We start from the raw sequence: 20,610 nt of genomic DNA on the forward strand, positions 1-20,610 counted from the left end.
TATACAAGTATTTGTTTCAAATATTCTGTTGACAAAATATCAGTATAAAAATACATGCACACATGCACACAGGTTCCACATTTGCACCTTAAATTTTAATGGCAGGTTCTCTAACAATTTTTACCATTTAATCTTCTTTAATAAAGATATCAAAGATATGTGACTAATCAGAGCTTTTTCCAATTTTCATTATTACATATCCTTATACACTTCAAATGAATTTCATTAATCTAATCGGGATTAATAAAAAATTTGTAAAAATTCTGTCCTCAATGGCATAATTAAAATCCTTATCTCAATATCTTTGGTGAAAAAAAATTCAACTCTAAATTGTTCCAAGAACCTATCATTAAAATCAAGATAATTAATCTTATAGTCGAAAGTATTAAGATTTATTTATTTATTTACATAACGTGATCAAAAAAGGCATTTCTGATTAATTAACAATTAATATTTATTTGCTATTAACGATAATGATTCTTTCGAACCATTCTTTCTTTGCTATTAACGAAGACTTACTGATTTACGCTGATTTACGCAGGATGATAATACAGTAAGTTTACAAAATATGAGCATAATTTGTGTTTATTCCGCTCTTTTCAAAGCGCTTAATTTTTATAAATTATAAGGCAACAAAAAGTGCCACAATTCGTTTGGTTTATCTCTGTAATAGTTTGTAACTTAATCATACGCAAATAACTTGACGTAAATGTGAATCATGAGCATTCTAATGATACAAATATTTACAAGTTCGTCATTTTTGAGATTGCAATGCCGATATTTATTTTTTAAATTTATCATCGGTACAGGTACGGAAATTATATCTCTTTATGACTAATTATTAATTTATACAAACGTTGTATCTTTCAAAAGATCCAAAACGGCATTTACTTCAGATGAAAAATTTTGTACACAATAATCGGAGAACCACGTCAAATCGTATCGGTTGTTTTAACGATATATAGGATAAATGTCATATAAAATCAATCTAAAGTATTATTTATTCCGGATCACTTTGTAGAGTCTCGCCATTAGTTAAAACTAACGCATCATCGTCGGCCTCATTATAATCGAGAGAAAGAATGCTTTCCCTCCGTTTCTTCTTGTGCGTCCTTTCATCATCACTATTGGGAACACTCTTTTCTCTCTTTGTCCTGTCCCTACCCCGTGTTGTACGTGTTAGCACCTCTTCCCCATTAGATTTACCACTGTTCTTGTTGTGATTCTTACTCCTTAATATTCTTTTATTACGGTTCTCTTCATGTTCTTCTTCTCTATCACTAAGTTCCTCATTCTCGACCTTAATAATTAATGCCGCCGAATCGCTCGAACTCTCATCATTATGATCGGCTTGATTGAGTTTCCTTTCCACGCGTTCTGTTCTTTCGACACTCATAAGCTCACTCTCAGGCGACCGTTGTAACGTTAACGGTGGAGTCCTTACACCTTTGCACATATCACTGTCCTCGGCCGGCTTCAGAGGTTTCGTATCTGGTATAGCAACTTCTTCCGGTTCCTCTTTCTTGATCGGCGGAGTGTGGGGCGATAAACCGTTCGATAAGTTATTTTCATTTATATTTGCCTTCAATGCCGAATTCTCCTGCTGCAGCAGCGTGACAGATTCTCGAGCTTTACGCAATTCTTGTTGTAAGAAGTAAATAGTGCTCTGCATACCCTCCACGTCTTCGTCTAAGTCTTGTAGAAACTCGTCCAATTCTACCAAAGTCAGAAAAATAAAAGAATTTTAAAATAATTCACGTATCACATTTCAATCGTAGTAATTGTAACAATTTTGCTTATGTAATTTTTAAGTTGAAGAATTTTATGGCCTGATTTTATGTACCTGATTGTGACTTCTTTACTTCTTCGCTAAAACTCTTTTGTAGGGCAAGTTCACCTTCCAACTTGGCGATCCGTCCACTAGCGATCATACGACCAAGTTCTTCGTTTTCTTGATACAATAGTCTGCATTTCGCCATTAATCTCTTACCAGTATTGCTACAAGTACATATATAATTAGCAACAACGATACTGCGCGATAACTCTTGCTCACGTGTTATACGTGTTAGAATTTCTCTGACCTGTCCGGTGTGAATTTCCATGCACTGAGTTCATTTTGCGTGTCCTCCAATTTGCCTTTGGTTGTTATCAACTCTTGTCTTAATTTTTGTATTAATATATTAACAGCTGGATCTAATAGCGTAGACCTTAATGCAGCTGCGGACGGAGCATGGGTGGCTTTCATTTCAGTTATTTGATTCTAACAGAAAGAAAGATGTTTTTTTTCTCTCCTCCTTTCTTTATCCGCACACAATTATAAGTAAAGGAAAACAAATCGCACACTAGAACTTTGAAAAATCTAAAAACGTCTACATACAATGTATTCTTGCAATTCCTGCTCTTTGGAGGCAAGCCTCCTTACTAAGATCTTCTCCCTGTGAGATGCTTCTACATATTGTTGCCTGTACTTGTTTTCGGATTCTCTCAATGAAGTTAGCTCACCTATAAAAGAATAGCTTGTAAATCTTTCTACTTATAAAATCTTAGTGCTCAATGGTATCTATGTGTTTCTTAAAATTGCAATGCTTGTATTACAAAGTGTGTGTGTATATACTGCTATATACACGTTTATATATGTTACATATATATATGTATATAATATATTGATTAACAGTATATATTTCTGCAGATATATTCTTTGTAATATATAAGAGTAGCATTATGATGCATAACAATCAATATCACTACATAATTAGTATTGAAAGTTTCTTCTGTATAAAACTTAAAGATTACAATAAATCTGTGATAATTTTGTAGCTCTTTGAGATATTTATATAACAATACAAATTTATGAACCACATAGAATGCTTGTAAGTTCAAACTGTAAATGTAAAGTGTAATTAAGCATATAGAATATTCTGTGTATCTTTCATGTATGTGTTAATGGTTTTTGGTGGAACCAAGCATATTGGTGAAAGATTACTATTTATAATTTTATCCTAAGAGAGTGCGCATAAATAAAGTATAAACTTTCATAAGTATGTGACAATAACTGCCTGACAACTGACATTTTGTTAATTTGGCGCATACTTTGATTTTGGAGTCGTCGCGTCGTGCCATTTGCGAGATTCTCTGTACTTCCACCAAGACCAAGAGTGGATGTTACTTTTCTTCCACGACAATCGAGCATGTACTTGTTGCAGGCATAGATGTTGTAACAAGACGCTGGCCAGGCTTAATTCACAGGTTTTGTACTTTTGAAATTCGTATCCGGACATTATGGTGCAGGTATAAATGCATGCACGAGTTGCATTCATAGTGAGAATGTATAGAAGGATAAGAATTGGTCTAGGAATTAATTGAAAATTGCATTATCTAAATGGAAAGGTTTGAGGACTGGATGATAGTACATAAGGATATACAAGGATATGCAAATCGTGAGGACAGATGGTGGGATTAGATAAATGCGGTATTCCAGTTGGTACTTGGCGAATGGTTGTGTACTTCACCGAGATTCAAATTCACGCACCCCAGGCGCAGTATTTTGTAGGCCAGAGGGTGATACGGATCCACTCTCTTATTATTCCCCTGTGTCGTAAATTCAGCGCCATCGTAAACGCTGCTTTTCATCTCATCCTCGTTAACTAGAAACTCGGTATGCGAATTACACCCACGCACACACTGTCCCGCATTTGACGATACAATTATTACACCGCGGTGGTATACGCGATAACACTGCACAGGCACTTTTATGAAAAGATATTTTAAGCAAAAACGGTCGTGTCTTCCACAATGGATGATTATTGTCGGCACATTTTTTTCGTAGAAAAACCCCATTGATGCTTCTTGACACACATTAACACTTGTTACCTTAGCCATTTTCACTTTTGCTCGCTAAACTTTTTATGACTGATGATATACAACTGCTCACAAGAAAATTTAACGGACTAGATATATATTCGTGATATATATTATCATATTTTAGCCTTTTGTACATTATATATGGCTGTAACACTACCCGTTCTCAGAGATACTATGAAAAATACCGCTTTCCAACACTATACATACGAATTTTTCATTTAATTACCCACACTACACATCACAAATATAATTTCAGAATTTAATATATTAATTAAGTCGTCACTATACGTATGTGGCATATGAAGCATAGTATTATTTCAGTCTCATATCAATCTCTGTAGTAGAGATATTTGCATTAATGGTGTTGTTTATTTACACGCAGTGTTTATCTCCATATATCTGACTGCTTGCAAATATACAAACACTATTAATGTAATCATTTCATTTGTGCAGATACATTAAAATAATTAAACTGCAGGTATATTAAATTTTCTCTGAACCATAAAAATTGTCCCGTAATTCATACTATCTATAATGAGGTACTTATTTACTAAAACTCCCTTAGAGGCTTAATTCTAGTAGACAATATGACATCATCCTAAACACTGGTCTAATGAAACCTATGCTTAGTGTCCCTATGAAAGTCTTGTCTCCTATAAGAGACCGTTGTGTTCTGGCATTCGTTAATTCGCTTAAGATATGTGGTGAGTGAGATGGTCTCACTCGTGTGATCTCAGTACCTTCCTGAGCTGCCGCCTGGGCTTCTAGACACTCCACATACACGTCCTGTTCATGCCATTTGGCTGCCAGCTCGTCCTTTGTCAAGCTGTCCAATTGTTGCTGATTTAGCTTCACACGTCTTGGTTGCCTGGGTGAATGTGGACTACTAGCAACTTTTCCACTGGTGCTGTTGCTCTGAGGACTTCTTGGAGAAGACAGTCCTATTGATTTAACCTCGCCGCATTCATCTGCCATCTCACTGTTGATTCGCAGTTGAATACTGAACTGTAGAAGAGGCCCCTTTATCGAGCACAAGATCTTCTATTCATTAATCCTATGGCGTCGATAATTACGCCAATAACAATAATGTGCACTAATATCAGCAAATGCCTCACTGATTCATCTGAAACAAACAAGGTACAACATAAATAGTATAAAGCATATCATACAGACATGCAAGATAAATATCAATCAAATTAACTCATTTATTTTATTTCAATTTATGGTTAATATTTTTCAAACAATTCTCTTGACAATTTAATAAATATTTGAAAGAACCATTGTATAACACAGATGTTGCTTCATAATATTATAAGAATCTCAATTTTTTAATTTAATTAATACTATTATACCAAATTTTATACTTTATTCTATCAATCTATGAGTGAATTTTATCAAATACTTATCCACCATTAAATTAAAATTAAAGAGATAGTATGTTGTATTTAAATATCTACAAAGTTAAACAAGTTTTTGTAAAAATAGCTGAGGACGTAAGTGACATGTGTTCTATCCATATTAGTCAGCGATTGATTTAATTGCAAAAAAAGTATGCGAAATATACCGAACCATATTTAAAAATATTGGACTTGGATTGATCAATAAGGGTATTCATAAAAATATTACGCGAAATGAGCATATATGCATTTTCGACAGAGCGAAATTACACGAAACTACGACCGTTCATTAGTCAAACGTCACACGTATCGAATCCCGTACAGAATATCCCGTTGCAATCAGGACAGCAATGGTACACACTTATCTCCAGTCGAAGACAGTTGTGACGCCATTACGTCGACATGCCTGCCACGAAGAAACACGCATCCAGCGTTCATTTTATTCCTTACTCGCGTCCTTTCTCTTTCTCTTTTTCATCGATACTTTTTCCTTCCCTTCGTACGATCGAACGTAGCAGCACGCGCACGTCTCGTAATAGCGGCGTATGAGGCTCAAACGGCGCGTAACAATAGGTTCGGAGGCTAATTCACCGCGATCGATCGTCACGATTTCACGATAGCGCCGCTACGCATTCGTTCCCTCGTGGGAAAGAGAGAGAAAGAGAAAGAGAGAAAGAGAAAGAGAGAAAGGAAAAGGAGAGAGAAGGAGAGAGAGAGTAAGAGGGGGGAGAGAGAGGGGAGGGAGAGAAAGAGAGAGAGAGATGCCTTCTACTTCATCCTATCCTACATACCTCACTCGTTAGAACGGCAAGAATCCCATTATAGAGATACTCGCTTGCTCGGTATCAGGAGAGAGAAGAAACGGGCGGCATCATGCGCGCAAAGGTGCATTCGTGTAAAAAAGCCGCCAAGCTGCGTCCTCAGGAGCGCGACGGACCTGACGATTGATCAATCTGTGTTGAGCCGACAGACGAAAGGGACGTGTTGAAGCACCGCAGCTCGTATGTGACCAAGTGCCAGTCGTTCCACGCGTGGTATATTAATACGCTCATATGACACATATATATACATACACACTACACACATATGCGCGCGCGTGACAAACTGTAGGCTAGATTCGGAAGAGGTCGAGTGAGAGAGGAACCTGTCGCACACCACCGTTGTCGAACGTCGCGACTAATCACGAATGACGATTATCCGCGATCGAGAGAAGGGACTCTCGGAATGGCTAACGGGCACGTTCATCCCCAACGCATGCTCTAATCACGATCATCGACCTACCGTAGTGACGGCGATACTTCGACAAACGAAATGACGAAACGGAGCGTCCACACTGTATCTAATCGCACGATATCCAATGTGCGCGACGTTTTGAGCCCATTTCCGAGGGATCTCAGATGGCGTTGTCTGCGTTTTTAGGAAACTGATACTCCCATTGAATAAAAAACATCAGACATCGAACACGTAATGAACCACGTAGTGAATCCACTTTCTATTTCGATTTTTGAATTATAACGTCCAATGTTATTAGGAGAAAGCTTGCAAAACCTGTCACGGACTCGGAAAAAAATCGAGCAAAAAAGCTATTGCAAACTACTCCACCAATCACAACCAAGAATTGTCTAAATGTAAGTCTGACATTTCGAAATTCTCGCCTGTGATTGGTCGAGTCGCTCACTCAGTTGCCGCTTATCGTTTTTATACATGCCTTCGGCTCTCGCTGTGTCCCCCACCAATTTAAGTTCAGCAGACTGACCGAGTAAGGTTTTCGAATACAGCTGTGAATTGCACTGGGTGTCATGGGAAGTGTATTTCGTGTGCTTGTGTAGTTGCATCACATGGCGTAGTTGACATATCGGCGTCCGATGCACTTTACGTACATCGATAACAGAGCATTTAACGTACGCGTACTTGAAATTGCAAAAGCGCGCAAATCTGATCGCAACTTCATCTTTCTTTTACACAGGTAAAAGGTTTTTTCTTGTGCACTGACGTTTTCGACGGAATAACAGACCGTGAAGATGTGTACGTTCGCAATCGCCTCTGCAATATGTTATGTTAAATTTATATCGTTCACTTCCTACCGCTAGAAGAAGATTCGTCCCTGTTCATATGTGCATGTAAAATGCAGTAAAATGTCCGCCAGGTGAATTTCTACATCGTAGAAAAAGCAAAGAATAATATACGTATATTTTTTCGAACTTATAGATAACGTTTTGTTTTGGAACTTTTCGATTTTCTATTTACGTGTATATCTTCTGAGAATGACAAAACGTTGACATTCGACCAAAGTTACACAACTTCCACACTTGGCAGAACCGCGATGTATTACGACGAATGTGTTTAGCTGTGACATGTGAGAGCACAAGGTGATAATATATCTGTGTGTATACATACTTATATGTATCTATTCTTATGTTCTCAAAATAGTGCATTATTTTTTTCATACATACTTCTGTATCATCATGCAATTTCTAAGAAAAAAGCACAGAATTCAGATTGTATAATTAATAAATAGCATTGAATAGCAACAGTTGAGTTGAGTGCAAGCATCAAACTAATACAACATGTATTACTCGATGATTGCGAAATATATACTTTAGAACAAATTTTATCTATTTTGTATTATTGCAGATTATAAAAATGGCATTTGGATTGTTCTTCTGAATAATAGTTACTCATAACTACAAACAATTCCAAGTATTCCTAATTATGTATGTACAAATACTAAATAAATTTTTCGATATATTATTCATATGGAAAATACTGAATTTAAATGGGAGGTGTCTAATGATTAACCCTGCGTAAGAAGGATAAAGAACCAGATGACTTGTCCAAAATAACATTGAGAAAACTGTGTTAAATTTTTGGGAAATCTTTTGTATTACCAGTAGATACGATGGCAGGTACTGGATCTATTGCATCACAAACTATTACTCATCTATCAGAGAAAGAGCCTGGATCTGTTTCTGTTGACTATTCTAGCATCAGAGGCAAGGTATGTTTATATGTATATAAAATTTATATTTTTCTCAAGTAGTTTATAATATTTTCTAATAATACAAGTCAATATAAAATTTTTTAGAATGTTTTAGTTAGTCCATCTGAGGATCAGTATGAACTGTTGTTGAAAAAATTAAAAGAAAGAATTCAAGATGGAGGTAGTGAAACAATTTTTGATATTGGTATTGCTGAAGGTATCACTTTTAATTGGATAACTTAAAGAATATGTTATTTAAAATATTGCATGATATCTTGTTATATCAGTTAAATGATGATCAGTTAAATATATCAGTTAAAGGATATCGAGATAGACTTATTAAATTATTGTATGATATTTTCAGATGGTTCTGAGGATGGATTAAAGGAAGATGAATATGACGCATCAGTTGCTACTTTACAGTCTCTTGCTACAACTTTGGAGGCTAATTGTGTACTTCTACGCCAAAGTAAAGTAGACCATGGTTTAACAGGGCAATACCTAATAAGAAGGCGTCTGGATCGACAAGATTTCTTGGAAATCAGGTTTTTACTCAATATTTTATTAGATTTTTTTTTTAATAAATCAATAATTCTTTAAATTACTAAAATTCTTTTAAACTACTAAAATTACGATAGAGAACTTTAAAAGATTAAGAGAAATTAATCATCTGACAAATACGTATGAATTGTAATGAGTTATATGAGAAAGTAAATGATTGTAGGGTTGCTGTTGTTGGTAATGTAGATGCTGGTAAATCTACATTATTAGGAGTGCTGACTCATGGCGAACTTGACAATGGAAGAGGTCTGGCGCGTCAAAAGTTATTTCGCCACAAGCACGAAGCTGAAACAGGACGTACTAGTTCTGTTGGCAATGATATACTTGGATTCGATAGTGTCGGTGAGCATCGACTTTTAGTTGTAATCATTCTGTGAATTTTAGTTCAGATTCAAATGTAATCATTGTCATTATTATACAATCGCAGGTAACGTAGTTAATAAACCTGAACATGGATCACTGGATTGGGTGAAAATATGTGAGAAATCTTCCAAAGTAATTACGTTTATCGATCTTGCTGGTCATGAAAGATATCTAAAGACAACTGTTTTTGGAATGACAGGACATGCCCCAGATTTTGGTAATATAATTAAGCGAAATCTTTTTTTGTTATTACAATTATAATATCCAAGAAAAAATATTCAGTAAGAATATTTTTTTCATATCTTTGACATTTTATTATTCTTTCGTTTGTTAATATACAGTTTGAGAAAGTTTGAATGAATGTATCAACAATTTTAATGTAAATATTATCTTAGGTATGTTAATGATTGGGGCAAATGCTGGTATTGTGGGAATGACTAAGGAACATTTGGGTCTTGCTCTAGCACTGTCTGTCCCAGTATTCGTGGTTGTGACGAAAATTGATATGTGTCCACCGAATGTCCTACAGGAGAACTTAAAACTGTTGATAAGAATTTTAAAATCGCCTGGTTGCAGAAAAGTCCCGGTTACAGTAAAGACACCTGACGACGTAGTAGTCAGTGCTACGAATTTTGTCTCAGAACGGTTAGTATAGTGACTTATATATATTGTAAAAGAGAAATACTGAAACAATACTGTAATATATTGATATTGGTATAATATATATATAATATTATATTGCTATAATATGTTTAATTTATGTAGATTGTGTCCAATTTTCCAAGTATCTAACGTGTCTGGTGAAAATCTAAATCTTCTTAAGATGTTTCTTAACTTATTAACGGCAAGAATTACTAGTCACGATGATGAACCTGCAGAGTTCCAAATCGACGATACATATTCTGTACCAGTGCGTATTATATTACACGTGATTGGAATAATTTTTATGTTATCACATACAATGAAAATTGTAAATTAAAATCTGACAGGGTGTCGGCACAGTGGTATCCGGTACAACTTTAAAAGGTATCATAAAGCTAAATGATACCTTGCTCTTAGGACCTGATCCGCTAGGTCGTTTTACACCGATAGCTGTGAAAAGCATCCATCGAAAGAGGATGCCTGTTCGTGAAGTGAGGGGTGGCCAAACTGCCAGTTTTGCCCTGAAGAAGATCAAACGATCGCACATTCGCAAAGGCATGGTGATGGTCGCGCCTGTGCTCAATCCGCAAGCCTGCTGGGAATTTGAGGGTGAAATTCTGGTACTCCATCATCCCACTACAATCAGCTCACGTTATCAGGCGATGGGTAATTATTTTTCTGTATGGTCATTTTAGATACCATTACAATATTGTATAATCATCATAAAAAAATTATTACAGTACATTGCGGCAGCATAAGGCAAACTGCTTCTATATTATCCATGTCTCAGGATTGTTTGAGAACAGGCGACAAAGCCTTAGTACATTTTAGATTTATTAAACATCCCGAATATATAAAACCTGGACAGAGGATGGTATTCAGAGAAGGTCGTACTAAAGCAGTAGGGAACGTATTGAAACTTATACCGCATTCGAGTGGTACAACCATACAAACATCTAGAGTTAATAAACCGAATAAGACGTCGCAAGGACGACAGAATACATCAAGTATGCAGGTATGATTCACGCGATGCGCAATACTAATCGATAATTGGTCTTTCCAATTGCTTGCTTATAATGCATATAAATGAGTAAGTTAACTTTAATGTTAAAAGCATGAGTGATAGATTTAATTTTATGGCATTAGGGGTCAGAAACGACAGAAGCTGATTCCATGATCGAAGTACAAACGGCCAAGCAAGAAAATGTACCACAAAAATTTGGGTTGAATCAGAAAAAAAGTAGAGGCCGAAGAGGAGGGCGATCACATAACAACATCAATAGCATTCAACCTTTAGCTGAACAAAATCCTGCAAAAGTGTAAGCTGATTAGTACGACGTTGTACAAAGAACATATATATATATTAATTTTCCAATAATTTTCCAAAGAGAGTACATAATAGTCTCTCGTATAATAATGGAAAAGAAGATTATCTATGTGACAAAATTATTATATTTAATATTTTTATTTTTTCGTTAAAATTATAATGTACTATAGAATATATTCAAGCACGTATTGTGCTATAAATTTATTAGAGTACAAACGATTTTTCGATTATTAATCGTGTTAAGAAGATATTCTTTTAATAATATAACAGAGTATTGGTCACATATAAATTGTATTATTTTTATAAAAGGCACATGTGTATCTTAAATGCGTACTACATATAGATAAAATCAATTAGAAAAATACATGTATATCTCCTCTTCTGTCACATAAGCAGAAATATACGATATATGTAATCGGCTACATTAAAATTCTATATATGTGTGTGTATGTGTATGCGTGCGTGTATGTGTATATGTGTGTGTCTGGTGCTCTATAAAGAAAGTTTATATTGGGTTGGCAAATAAGTTCGTTCGGTTTCCTAGAGTGGAATGAAACACAATTCTTTTGATACATAAAATATACTTTAATCAATTATATATTGACCATTTTTATTGATGACCTCTCTTGCCATCTTTCCAACTTTATTATACTGCATTCGTAAACGTCTAGGGCTTATAGGCGAAAAACCAATTTAGATGTCTTTTGACGGTTTCCTCATTCTTGAAGGTTTTTTCATCTATAGAATTTTGTAACGACAGGAATAAGTGATAAACGGAAGATTTATTTTTTGATAGATGGTTTGCATACCTCAAAATACGGAATGATACTTACACATAAAAATTGAGCAATTATTCATTATTAATTTTGGATACATTTTAAGATATATAAATGTAAATTTAATTTGTTCTGGTTGGAGATGAATAAAAATGTTATCAGTTTATTACATTGACAAACAATTTTATATTGCTACATGTTTCATTAATGCTTTCTGTAGTAATACATTACTAAGAATTTGAAATATTGTCTAGTCAATGTATATACATAAGATTTTTACATAATATAAAAGTAATTTATAAAATCTACAATTATTTAGGTGAATTCTTCTTAAATTCATCTTTTGATTCTCGCAACTCTCGTTTTAATCCATTTGCAATATCTCGTAACTGTTTAATAAACTCTTGTGGACTAGAAATCTTACGTTGTGTTATCTTTATTAAACCTGTCCTAAATAATATATATACTACAAATTGTGCACTTTGTCTAATTGGTTTGGATTCTGCTAATCTATTAATCAGTTGTTCATTGTTTAACAAATAGTGGAAAAGAGCTCTTATGAAACGCATGGTGATAAAGTATATAACTGCTGTTATATAATAGAGAATAAACACATCTAAAGTATTTTACTTTAGGTATTTCATTCAAATTTAAATTTATACTTTAGGTATTTCAAATGTGTATGAATTACGATACTTTAACAAAAGTTCACGTTTCAATCTCAGTTGTTTACGCAATGTTTCTAGTTTTTGTAACTGTTCTTCTTTACTGTATTCTATCCCTGGTAATCTTTTAATCTAAACAGCATAAAAACGATATTGTATAAGTAATTTAATAATAAATAAAATATAAAAATATTTTCATTTATTTATACATTCATATAGAAGGTTACACAAACTTTTACCTGTGATCTCACAGAATCCAATTTCTTCTGCAATTCTAGAACCTTGTGACTTGTATCTTGTGATTCTTTTGCTTTTTGTGTAGTATCATGCGGATCTTTCTCCACACTGAAATTTATATAATTTTATTTTTATATTTGTATATATACATATATATGCGTGTGTGTGTATGTGTTTGCGTGTGTGCGCGTATGTATGAAAGTTGTATAAAAGAAATTATTAATTGAGGTTATATACTGAACACTTAGTTACTAACAATTTGTTCGAGTGTAAAAATTAATATAATTAGTTATTTATTATAAAAATACATACCTACGTATAATCTCGTAAATAAGCGGTAATATTTCAATATCTAAATCATCGACAGTGAATTGTGTCCTTAAAGGAGCCTCTTCTGGCAACTCAACCGTCTCCATCATGACCAGTGTTGTCAAACTTGTGTAAAAAAAATTTCTTCTTATTTCATTTACAACGCGTAATTTTTATGTTGCAAATACTACTTTTCTCTTTTTTACTTTATATATTTCTTATTTGGCTTTGAGGTAATAACTATGCAATTTTGAATTAAATATTATTTGATCTAATTTCTTAAAGTTATGTTAATAGATTACTGATGGAATACAGGGTGTGTTATTAAAAATATCTTTAGCATTCATTGAATAAATTGAGATTTTTATTTTTCTTTATTATCATTGGAAATGTCTTGTGCATGTTTGGATATGGAAATACGAAAACTGAAACCAAGTGAAATGTATAGGTTAGGAATTATATTAAATATATCTGATAATTGGAAAAAGCTAATGGCTAATGTGCCAAAGCAAGAAAACGTTCCTAAATTCAGCAGTGAGCATATCGAGTAAGTTAAATGTTTCATATATATGTTTATGTGGTTATGTCACATATAATATAGTAATATTATGATTATAGGATGATTGAACAAGCTGCGCACAAACATAATCGTAATGCAGCAGAAATATTTTTAGATGAGTGGAGTACTATGGGAAGGAAAAGGCCAACATTAAGATTATTATTGGACCTTCTTATAAAAGCTGAATTATTCAGAGCTGCTGACTATGTAGCATGTGATATATTAAAATGTAGTATTTATAATATAGTGAAATAGTTCTTATTTAAAGGCAAACTAGCATATTTAAAGGCAAACTAATTTTTTTCTTTAATTACAGTGGAAAGACCAAAGAGGCCAGAATATGGTCCAATTGCTTCCATTGATACAAGTGACGCAACTATAAATAAGATATTAGAGGAACAAACATTTCCAAAAGATACATTTGATGATTCACTAGCATTAGAATCCTCATTAAAACTAGAGGTTAATAAAATGTATCTTGATGACAAGACATTTGATAACTTAAAAGAAACCACCAATAGAAATTCATCAGAAATAACTGAGAGAGATGATACTTTGAATAGTAAAAAATCTATGAATGCTGTTAGTGAAATTGTGTCAGATTTAATGAAATTCAATATGACAGATTCTTGCAAAGCAATAAAGCACGAGCATGAAGCACGTACCCTAGTTTCAGTAGCTGAAGAACAATTGCCTATTCCTATAATTATTGGTGGACCGATAGGAGATCTATCAAATACAAAAGAAAATTGCCAAGAAGTAACATCTCAAGAATTACCAGTGTTTCTTAACAACTCTATGCAATCTACAGTGCCTAATGTAGAAATGTTTTCTGAGCATTCGCCAGTGTCTTTTAATAATCCTGTGCAACCAACAGTATCTAATGAGGAAGTATCTTCTGAATATTTACCAGTGTTTCTTAACAATTCTATACAATCTACTACACTTTCCAATGAACAAATGTCCTCTTCTAATATTCCGCTTTGTTTAAAACGTTAATGTATGATTTTATATTTATCTATCTTATTAATAATTTATGACACACTAATATGTAGATTAATACCTAAATAAAATTTATAAACCAAATGTACTCATATATGTATACAAATATATACAATACATAGAGAATTTATATACTATAATGATATATCCCCATTTTTTTCTCTTTCTCTCTTTTATTTCTCTTTTGGAAATAATTTCTGATATAAAAACGATGTAAATAATAATTAATAATGGGGAATTTGCAATCACGTTCTTTTATATACAATAAACGTTAAAGTTATTAGATCGAAACTTTTGTAAGAATTTCCTTATCATATACTATCCCAATTCCGTTTAAATTTTAGAAGAGATCTGGTATTTTCGGTTACTTAATAAATATTACTCACTGGTATCTTAAATCACTGTATTTAATAACTATAATTATGTGACAATTACATTTAAACACTTATTACTATACTATTTAGTTCTATTAGATCGCCTAACGACTGTCTCTCTCGACTTTCTATTTCTCTGTGTCCCTATATTTTTAAACTTCTGTCTTTTATCGCTTTTTCTTCCTTCCGGCTGCATCTCCCTGGATTACGTCATCGTATCGTGCTCCCAGGTGGTGCTGCCCCCTATCCTATCTTACACTTTAACGTCCACTGTACTTGAAAAATATTGCAAACATTTTTTAACAAAAAATTAATAATAATTATCGCACCTTTTCTTTAAGCACTTCAAAATATTTGCAGCATGTAATAAGGCGAGGTTCCGATATACACTGCCAGCACTGAAAATTTATAGTATTAGGTTGGGGAAAAAGAAATCCATTATTTTTTCGTTTATTTCAAGGCTTTATTTAACATAGTTAGGATTGTTCGATTTTGGTCAAATAAGCACCGTTTTGTTCTACAATTTGTCGCCATTTTAAAGGTAATTTCATGATCCCTCTTTTATAGAAGCCCTTATTTGCAAAAATTTCGACTAAGCGATTTTCACACTCTTCTCTTGAGGTCAATTTCTTACCATCAAGGAAGTTTTGCAATAACAAAAACAGATGGTAATCGCTTGGTGACAGGTCCGGACTATAAGGTAGATGCATCAAAACTTCCCAACCAAGCTCCCGGAGTTTCTGACGAGCCACTATAGACGTATGTGGCCAGGCATTGTCCTGATGAAAAACAATTCCTCTCCTATTGACCAATTCTGGCCGCTTCTGGTCGCTAGCTTCAAACGGTCCAATTGTTGACAATAGAAGTCCGAATTTAGTGTTTGGCCATATGAAAGCAGCTCATGGTGGATGATTTCTTTATAGTCCCATCAAACACTCAGCAAAACCTTCCTGGCCGTTAATCCTAGTTTGGCCACCGTTTGAGCCGTTTCGCTGCGCTTTGACCACGATCGTTTTCGCACAATATTGTTGCATGTAATCCATTTCTCATCCCCAGTCACCATCCGTTTCAGAAATGGCTCAATTTCGTTCCGTTTGGTCAAGGCTTCGCAGATTGAAATTCGGTCCATCATGTTTTTTTGCGTCAATTCGTGTGGCACCCAAACATCGAGTTTTTTTTTTAATCCAGCTTTACGCAAATGGTTTAAAACTGTTTTGTGGTCGATCTTCCCTGAAACATTTATATATTTATATTAATATTAAGACTATATTATATTAGTAAACTATAAAAAATGCCTATGGAGTTGTTTTAATAAATAAATTTGTTTCAGCTATGCTAAACTGTGAAGCATCTCATGTGACTGTCTCATGCGACGTGCCTGAGACAGCGCCTCGCGACTGTCAGTTTCTTGGTCCGCCGTGCGGGCTGGAGCGGTAAGGGGAAGTAAGAAGGCGTAGCTTTCAGAAATCGGCCCGATCGTGCAAGTAATTCCGGGCACTGGATTAGACAATCAGAAACCGGTCACTTCGAGGGAGCGCAAAGAGAGAGAGAGAGAGCTGGGCAAAGTTTTCACGCATGATGGTTCCGTCACGACGAAGCTTACGTTCGCGATACTTTGACGAAATGAGAGTTTAAGCTTCCTTTGTTAGCAGTGCGGATAAAAACGCGTATATTGGTAACCGCGATCGCGATATTCAAAGGCACGCGAGCGAAGGTACCTCAAGCTCGGCGTGCGCTGGCGCAATTTCTGCGCGTATTATACGCTACTCGAGAATAGGGATCGTGATGAATGGACAATATTGTCAAATAATTTTACAGCCTGTTTTGAAAATAAAAGAAAAGTAGCCAACAGTATCGGCATTTATATGTATGAATATAATTTACGTACAATTGAATATTGTCAAATAATTGTCGTTAAATAATTCTGGCCCGCTTGAAAAATGAAAATAAAGCAGCTGATAACGGTATCGCGTTTGTAGACATGAATATTTCTTATTCAAATGAACATCAAAAGAGAATCATTCGCTATTTTAAATCTTGTATGTAATGCAGGTTGTCGATCAAGTAATCCCCTGATTGTTTCGAGCAATGTATTTTATTCAACGTCACAAACACACACATGCAAAATCTATTTGCAATTCGCATTAACTCGAACGATATTTTATCTCCCATAATCCCACATCCGTTATGCGGAATTTTGTTTATCTTTTCATTTTGCATTTACTTACCGAAACGACTTGCAGTCAGAGCCGGCCACGTTCCGCTTCAACTCTGTAACAAAAAATTCACATTCGCTCATCAGATCAGACCAACGAGTGCGGATGAGTAAAAGTGTAGTTTATCCTCTGCGATCGTAATTCAAGTCGAGCCGGAAATTATATCCCAGCTCTAGATCGCTAAGGGTCAAACAGAGGACTATAGTAAACTTGTAAACTTACCTTCAAGCCGACTCTGCTTGGCCCGAACCGGATCCTCCGGTGCGGCACCCGCGTCCGCCGGATTGCTGTTGCTTTCCGCAACAACTGAAACAGAAAAATAATTTTCCCGGTTAATAACCTGCGGTAGAAAGAGAATATCTTTGATCGGGACGAATCGAAAATACGGAAATATTTTGATATAGGATTTTTATCTCAATATTTTTGTTCCAACATTGAAAATTTAAATGAGACATGAAGCTTTCAAGAGAGCTGATGAGGAACAAGTTGCAAAGGCAAAGATTGTAAAGAGTTGAACACAGATGTGTAGGAAATTTGTAAGCTTTACCTTCCGGCCGACCCTGGTCTACCCGAACTAGATCCTCCGGTGCAGCATCCGCGTCTGCCGGACTTGCTTCCCGCAACGTCTGGAATAAAAATTTAGCGTTCCTGGTTGGTAAGCTGCGAAAGAAAAAGAATGTTTGGTCGGGATGAGTAGAGAATATTCGCTATGATTTTTTTCCCTCATTGACATTGAAAGTCTAGATAGGAGCTTTTGAAAGAGCTGACGAAAAAAAATGACAACAAGAAGCGGGGACAACAGTTGTGTGCTCTCGAAAATATTCTTTTACGAATGGATATTTAAATTTAGATTCCGTAACGAGAGTAAACAGACTTGAAAGAAGCGCGACTTTATTACATAAAGTTAAAAAAATATTACATATGTAATAACATGATTATTAAATTTTATCTAATAACGGAATACATAGCCATGGTTTTACTATTAAAAACAGGTTTTTCTAATTTTCCAGTGTGACAACTTTTTCTTATTTTAAAATTAATGAAACGAATTTTAATTTTGTGGGATAAATTGTGACATGTTTTTGATGCAGTACATTCAATATCTTTCATTTTTTCAATAAGGAAATTAACAATATTATAATTGCTTTGCTTAATATAAGGCAAATAATGTACAATTACATAATTCATTTCTAAGAAATAATTAAACGTCGTATCGTTAACAAAAAATAATGTTTCTACGCGATAACATTTTAATAATAATATTTATTAATAATAATTTAATTATTTTCATCGTTGTTTTTATTATATTTTAACTTCTTTATTTTTCCATCGAAAGATTCCGACATTACTTTTGTATGAGGAAAACTTGTTGGCACTGCTTGTGCTTTTAATTTTTTGGAACCATCCTGTCGCGGTTTTTCCCACATTTCTTTAGTAAAATGAACCTACAAATACAATTAGATGAGAAATATGTTTTGTTTATTATTTGATATAATTACATACTTACCTCACAAATTGCTGAATATTGTTTTGGTTTCCAGTTTTCTCTTCCAATTTGTTTCAAATATAATTTTTTGTTTTTTACTTATTGGAAAACGTTTCATATTGAAGCCATTTTCGCTTCTATTTCTGCATCCCGGTATGCAACAACTAGTCATTTTTTAAATATTTTTATAAATATTTTTATATATAGTCCTCTTATTGTGTTGGAAGTTTTTTCCAAGATGAAATGATGTTATGTTATCACTTGCATGTGCACGCGTAAAAACCGAGATTACAGTAGGTGCAGTACAGGTGTAGTAGCCATTTTGTATCCAACTAGAACATTGGCCAGACTCTTACTATAGGGACTCTAGTGCGGAAAGTCGGTGTCGCAGAAAATGTCGTGTTGGCCGCTTTCAGGTTTCTCTCTGCTTCTACTATTGGATGTCAAAAATGTCGTGTTAGAAATCGGGTGCAATGTAAATCCTCCATTACAGACTGATCCAGTATAACTCTGTTTCCGCTCTTCATAGATGTTTCTTTTCAAGAAGCCGTTCTTTATGCGTGAAGTCGTGTGCTCTGTAATTTCTCTGTAATTTCTTTAATCAGTTTACATCTACGTTTTTGAATAAGAATTTTCAGATAAAACTGCTATAATGCCTCCCAAGTTCGATCCTAATGAAATCAAGAAAGGTATTTTTTATGCATTTTTATTTAACACTCAAATTTTATAAATCTATAACCTTATAAAGTATGTGTTAAAACTATCAATTTTTTTCAAATGCAGTGTATTTGCGATGCGTTGGTGGCGAAGTGGGAGCCACTTCATCCCTTGCTCCAAAAATTGGTCCCCTTGGTTTGGTAGGTTTCAAGGAAATTTTATTTGTGCAATGATTAGAATGGTTTGGTATAGGTTATGTATGTACTACTATCAAAAATTTTTTATTCTCTCTTCTGCAGTCTCCCAAAAAAGTAGGTGATGACATTGCTAAAGCTACTAGTGACTGGAAGGGATTAAAAATCACAGTACAATTGACTATTCAAAACAGACAGGCTACAATTTCAGTTGTGCCTTCTGCAGCTTCCCTTATTATTAAAGCCCTCAAAGAACCACCCAGAGATCGCAAAAGGCAAAAGAATATCAAGCATAGTGGTAATTTAAGCTTTGATGATATTGTTACCATTGCCCGTGCCATGAGATCAAGATCAATGTCACGGACACTTAGTGGCACTGTTAAGGAGATCTTAGGCACATGCCAATCAGTTGGATGTACCGTGGAAGGCAGACCACCCCACGACCTCATAGATGATATTAATGCAGGAGAATTGGAAGTTCCTGAGGAATAATTGCTGGTAGGTATAAGGCCTTTGGTTCATTCTTTCCGTTGATAAAACAGACAATATTTGACAATTTGATATATTTGATAGTTGATTATATACTTTAAATTTGCTATTAGCAGTTCTGAAATTACTAATTTATAATAAATTCTCAATGAAAAGTGTTAACCATGGGCCTTTGGTAGGGGTTGGCATCCCATCCACTTGTTTAGCCAAAAATTGTATCAACTCATTATGGGCTAACAAGCTAACTTTGCCACTGAGGAGACAACCTCAATAAAAAATGTCTTGTGTGTGGTAGAAGTAAATATTTTATTAAGTATTTTCCATCTTTGTTTTTTTTCAGATTTTTGTAAGATGCAGAAAATAAAAAATCCTTTATAAAAAGATTGAATGTGTACTTGTACTTTCTTTTATTATTTTATACTATTTATTTCTTAAATATGCATTGCAATATTAACCATCGCTAAAACATCATAAACAACCACAAATTTATAGCATTTTTTACAAATTTTTGTAAA

At 34.4% G+C, this 20,610-nt stretch overlaps 5 protein-coding genes across 11 annotated transcripts; 3 read left to right on the forward strand and 2 right to left on the reverse strand.

Annotated features, from left to right (window-relative positions):
• Window positions 1-385: 385 nt before the first annotated feature.
• On the reverse strand, window positions 386-6,647 carry fl(2)d (Pre-mRNA-splicing regulator female-lethal(2)D). 5 transcript variants are annotated; one of them, XM_011136546.3, is made up of 6 exons: window positions 6,050-6,647; window positions 4,602-4,984; window positions 2,378-2,502; window positions 2,082-2,260; window positions 1,844-1,998; window positions 386-1,716 (listed from the first exon to the last, which is right to left on the reverse strand). In XM_011136546.3, the coding sequence occupies exons 2-6, from the start codon at window positions 4,834-4,836 to the stop codon at window positions 1,001-1,003; spliced, it is 1,410 nt and encodes a 469-aa protein (XP_011134848.1). In that variant the 5' UTR covers window positions 4,837-4,984; window positions 6,050-6,647; the 3' UTR covers window positions 386-1,000. The 5 variants fall into 5 exon arrangements, with proteins under 5 accessions (XP_011134848.1, XP_011134849.1, XP_011134850.1 ...); XM_011136547.3 differs by lacking the exon at window positions 6,050-6,647 and adding an exon at window positions 5,620-5,897; XM_011136548.3 differs by lacking the exon at window positions 6,050-6,647 and adding an exon at window positions 3,091-3,845 and having other exon boundaries at window positions 4,602-4,763.
• A 387-nt stretch (window positions 6,648-7,034) lies between these two features.
• Window positions 7,035-11,257, forward strand: GTPBP1 (GTP-binding protein 1). 3 transcript variants are annotated; one of them, XM_019840186.2, is made up of 12 exons: window positions 7,035-7,224; window positions 7,467-7,641; window positions 7,893-8,256; window positions 8,344-8,455; window positions 8,603-8,783; window positions 8,963-9,141; window positions 9,227-9,379; window positions 9,558-9,807; window positions 9,928-10,072; window positions 10,152-10,470; window positions 10,545-10,819; window positions 10,951-11,257. In XM_019840186.2, exons 3-12 carry the CDS (start codon window positions 8,158-8,160, stop codon window positions 11,125-11,127), a joined length of 1,890 nt encoding a protein of 629 aa, XP_019695745.1. In that variant the 5' UTR covers window positions 7,035-7,224; window positions 7,467-7,641; window positions 7,893-8,157; the 3' UTR covers window positions 11,128-11,257. The 3 variants fall into 3 exon arrangements, with proteins under 3 accessions (XP_019695745.1, XP_011134852.1, XP_025155560.1); XM_011136550.3 differs by having other exon boundaries at window positions 7,467-7,627; XM_025299775.1 differs by lacking the exon at window positions 7,467-7,641.
• Window positions 11,258-12,388: 1,131 nt separating this feature from the next.
• On the reverse strand, window positions 12,389-13,286 carry MED9 (mediator complex subunit 9). The gene is made up of 3 exons (XM_019840191.2): window positions 13,122-13,286; window positions 12,812-12,917; window positions 12,389-12,704 (listed from the first exon to the last, which is right to left on the reverse strand). Exons 1-3 carry the CDS (start codon window positions 13,226-13,228, stop codon window positions 12,564-12,566), a joined length of 354 nt encoding a protein of 117 aa, XP_019695750.1. The 5' UTR covers window positions 13,229-13,286; the 3' UTR covers window positions 12,389-12,563.
• A 96-nt stretch (window positions 13,287-13,382) lies between these two features.
• On the forward strand, window positions 13,383-14,759 carry tub (interleukin 1 receptor associated kinase 4 tube). The gene is made up of 3 exons (XM_011136551.3): window positions 13,383-13,665; window positions 13,737-13,906; window positions 13,994-14,759. The coding sequence occupies exons 1-3, from the start codon at window positions 13,508-13,510 to the stop codon at window positions 14,674-14,676; spliced, it is 1,011 nt and encodes a 336-aa protein (XP_011134853.1). The 5' UTR covers window positions 13,383-13,507; the 3' UTR covers window positions 14,677-14,759.
• Window positions 14,760-19,273: 4,514 nt separating this feature from the next.
• Window positions 19,274-20,457, forward strand: RpL12 (ribosomal protein L12). The gene is made up of 4 exons (XM_011136554.3): window positions 19,274-19,444; window positions 19,539-19,612; window positions 19,712-20,104; window positions 20,436-20,457. Exons 1-3 carry the CDS (start codon window positions 19,408-19,410, stop codon window positions 20,096-20,098), a joined length of 498 nt encoding a protein of 165 aa, XP_011134856.1. The 5' UTR covers window positions 19,274-19,407; the 3' UTR covers window positions 20,099-20,104; window positions 20,436-20,457.
• Window positions 20,458-20,610: the final 153 nt, after the last annotated feature.

Source organism: Harpegnathos saltator, unplaced genomic scaffold (assembly GCF_003227715.2).
Source record: "Harpegnathos saltator strain DR-91 unplaced genomic scaffold, Hsal_v8.6 scaffold293, whole genome shotgun sequence".
NCBI classification, from domain to species: domain Eukaryota; kingdom Metazoa; phylum Arthropoda; class Insecta; order Hymenoptera; family Formicidae; genus Harpegnathos; species Harpegnathos saltator.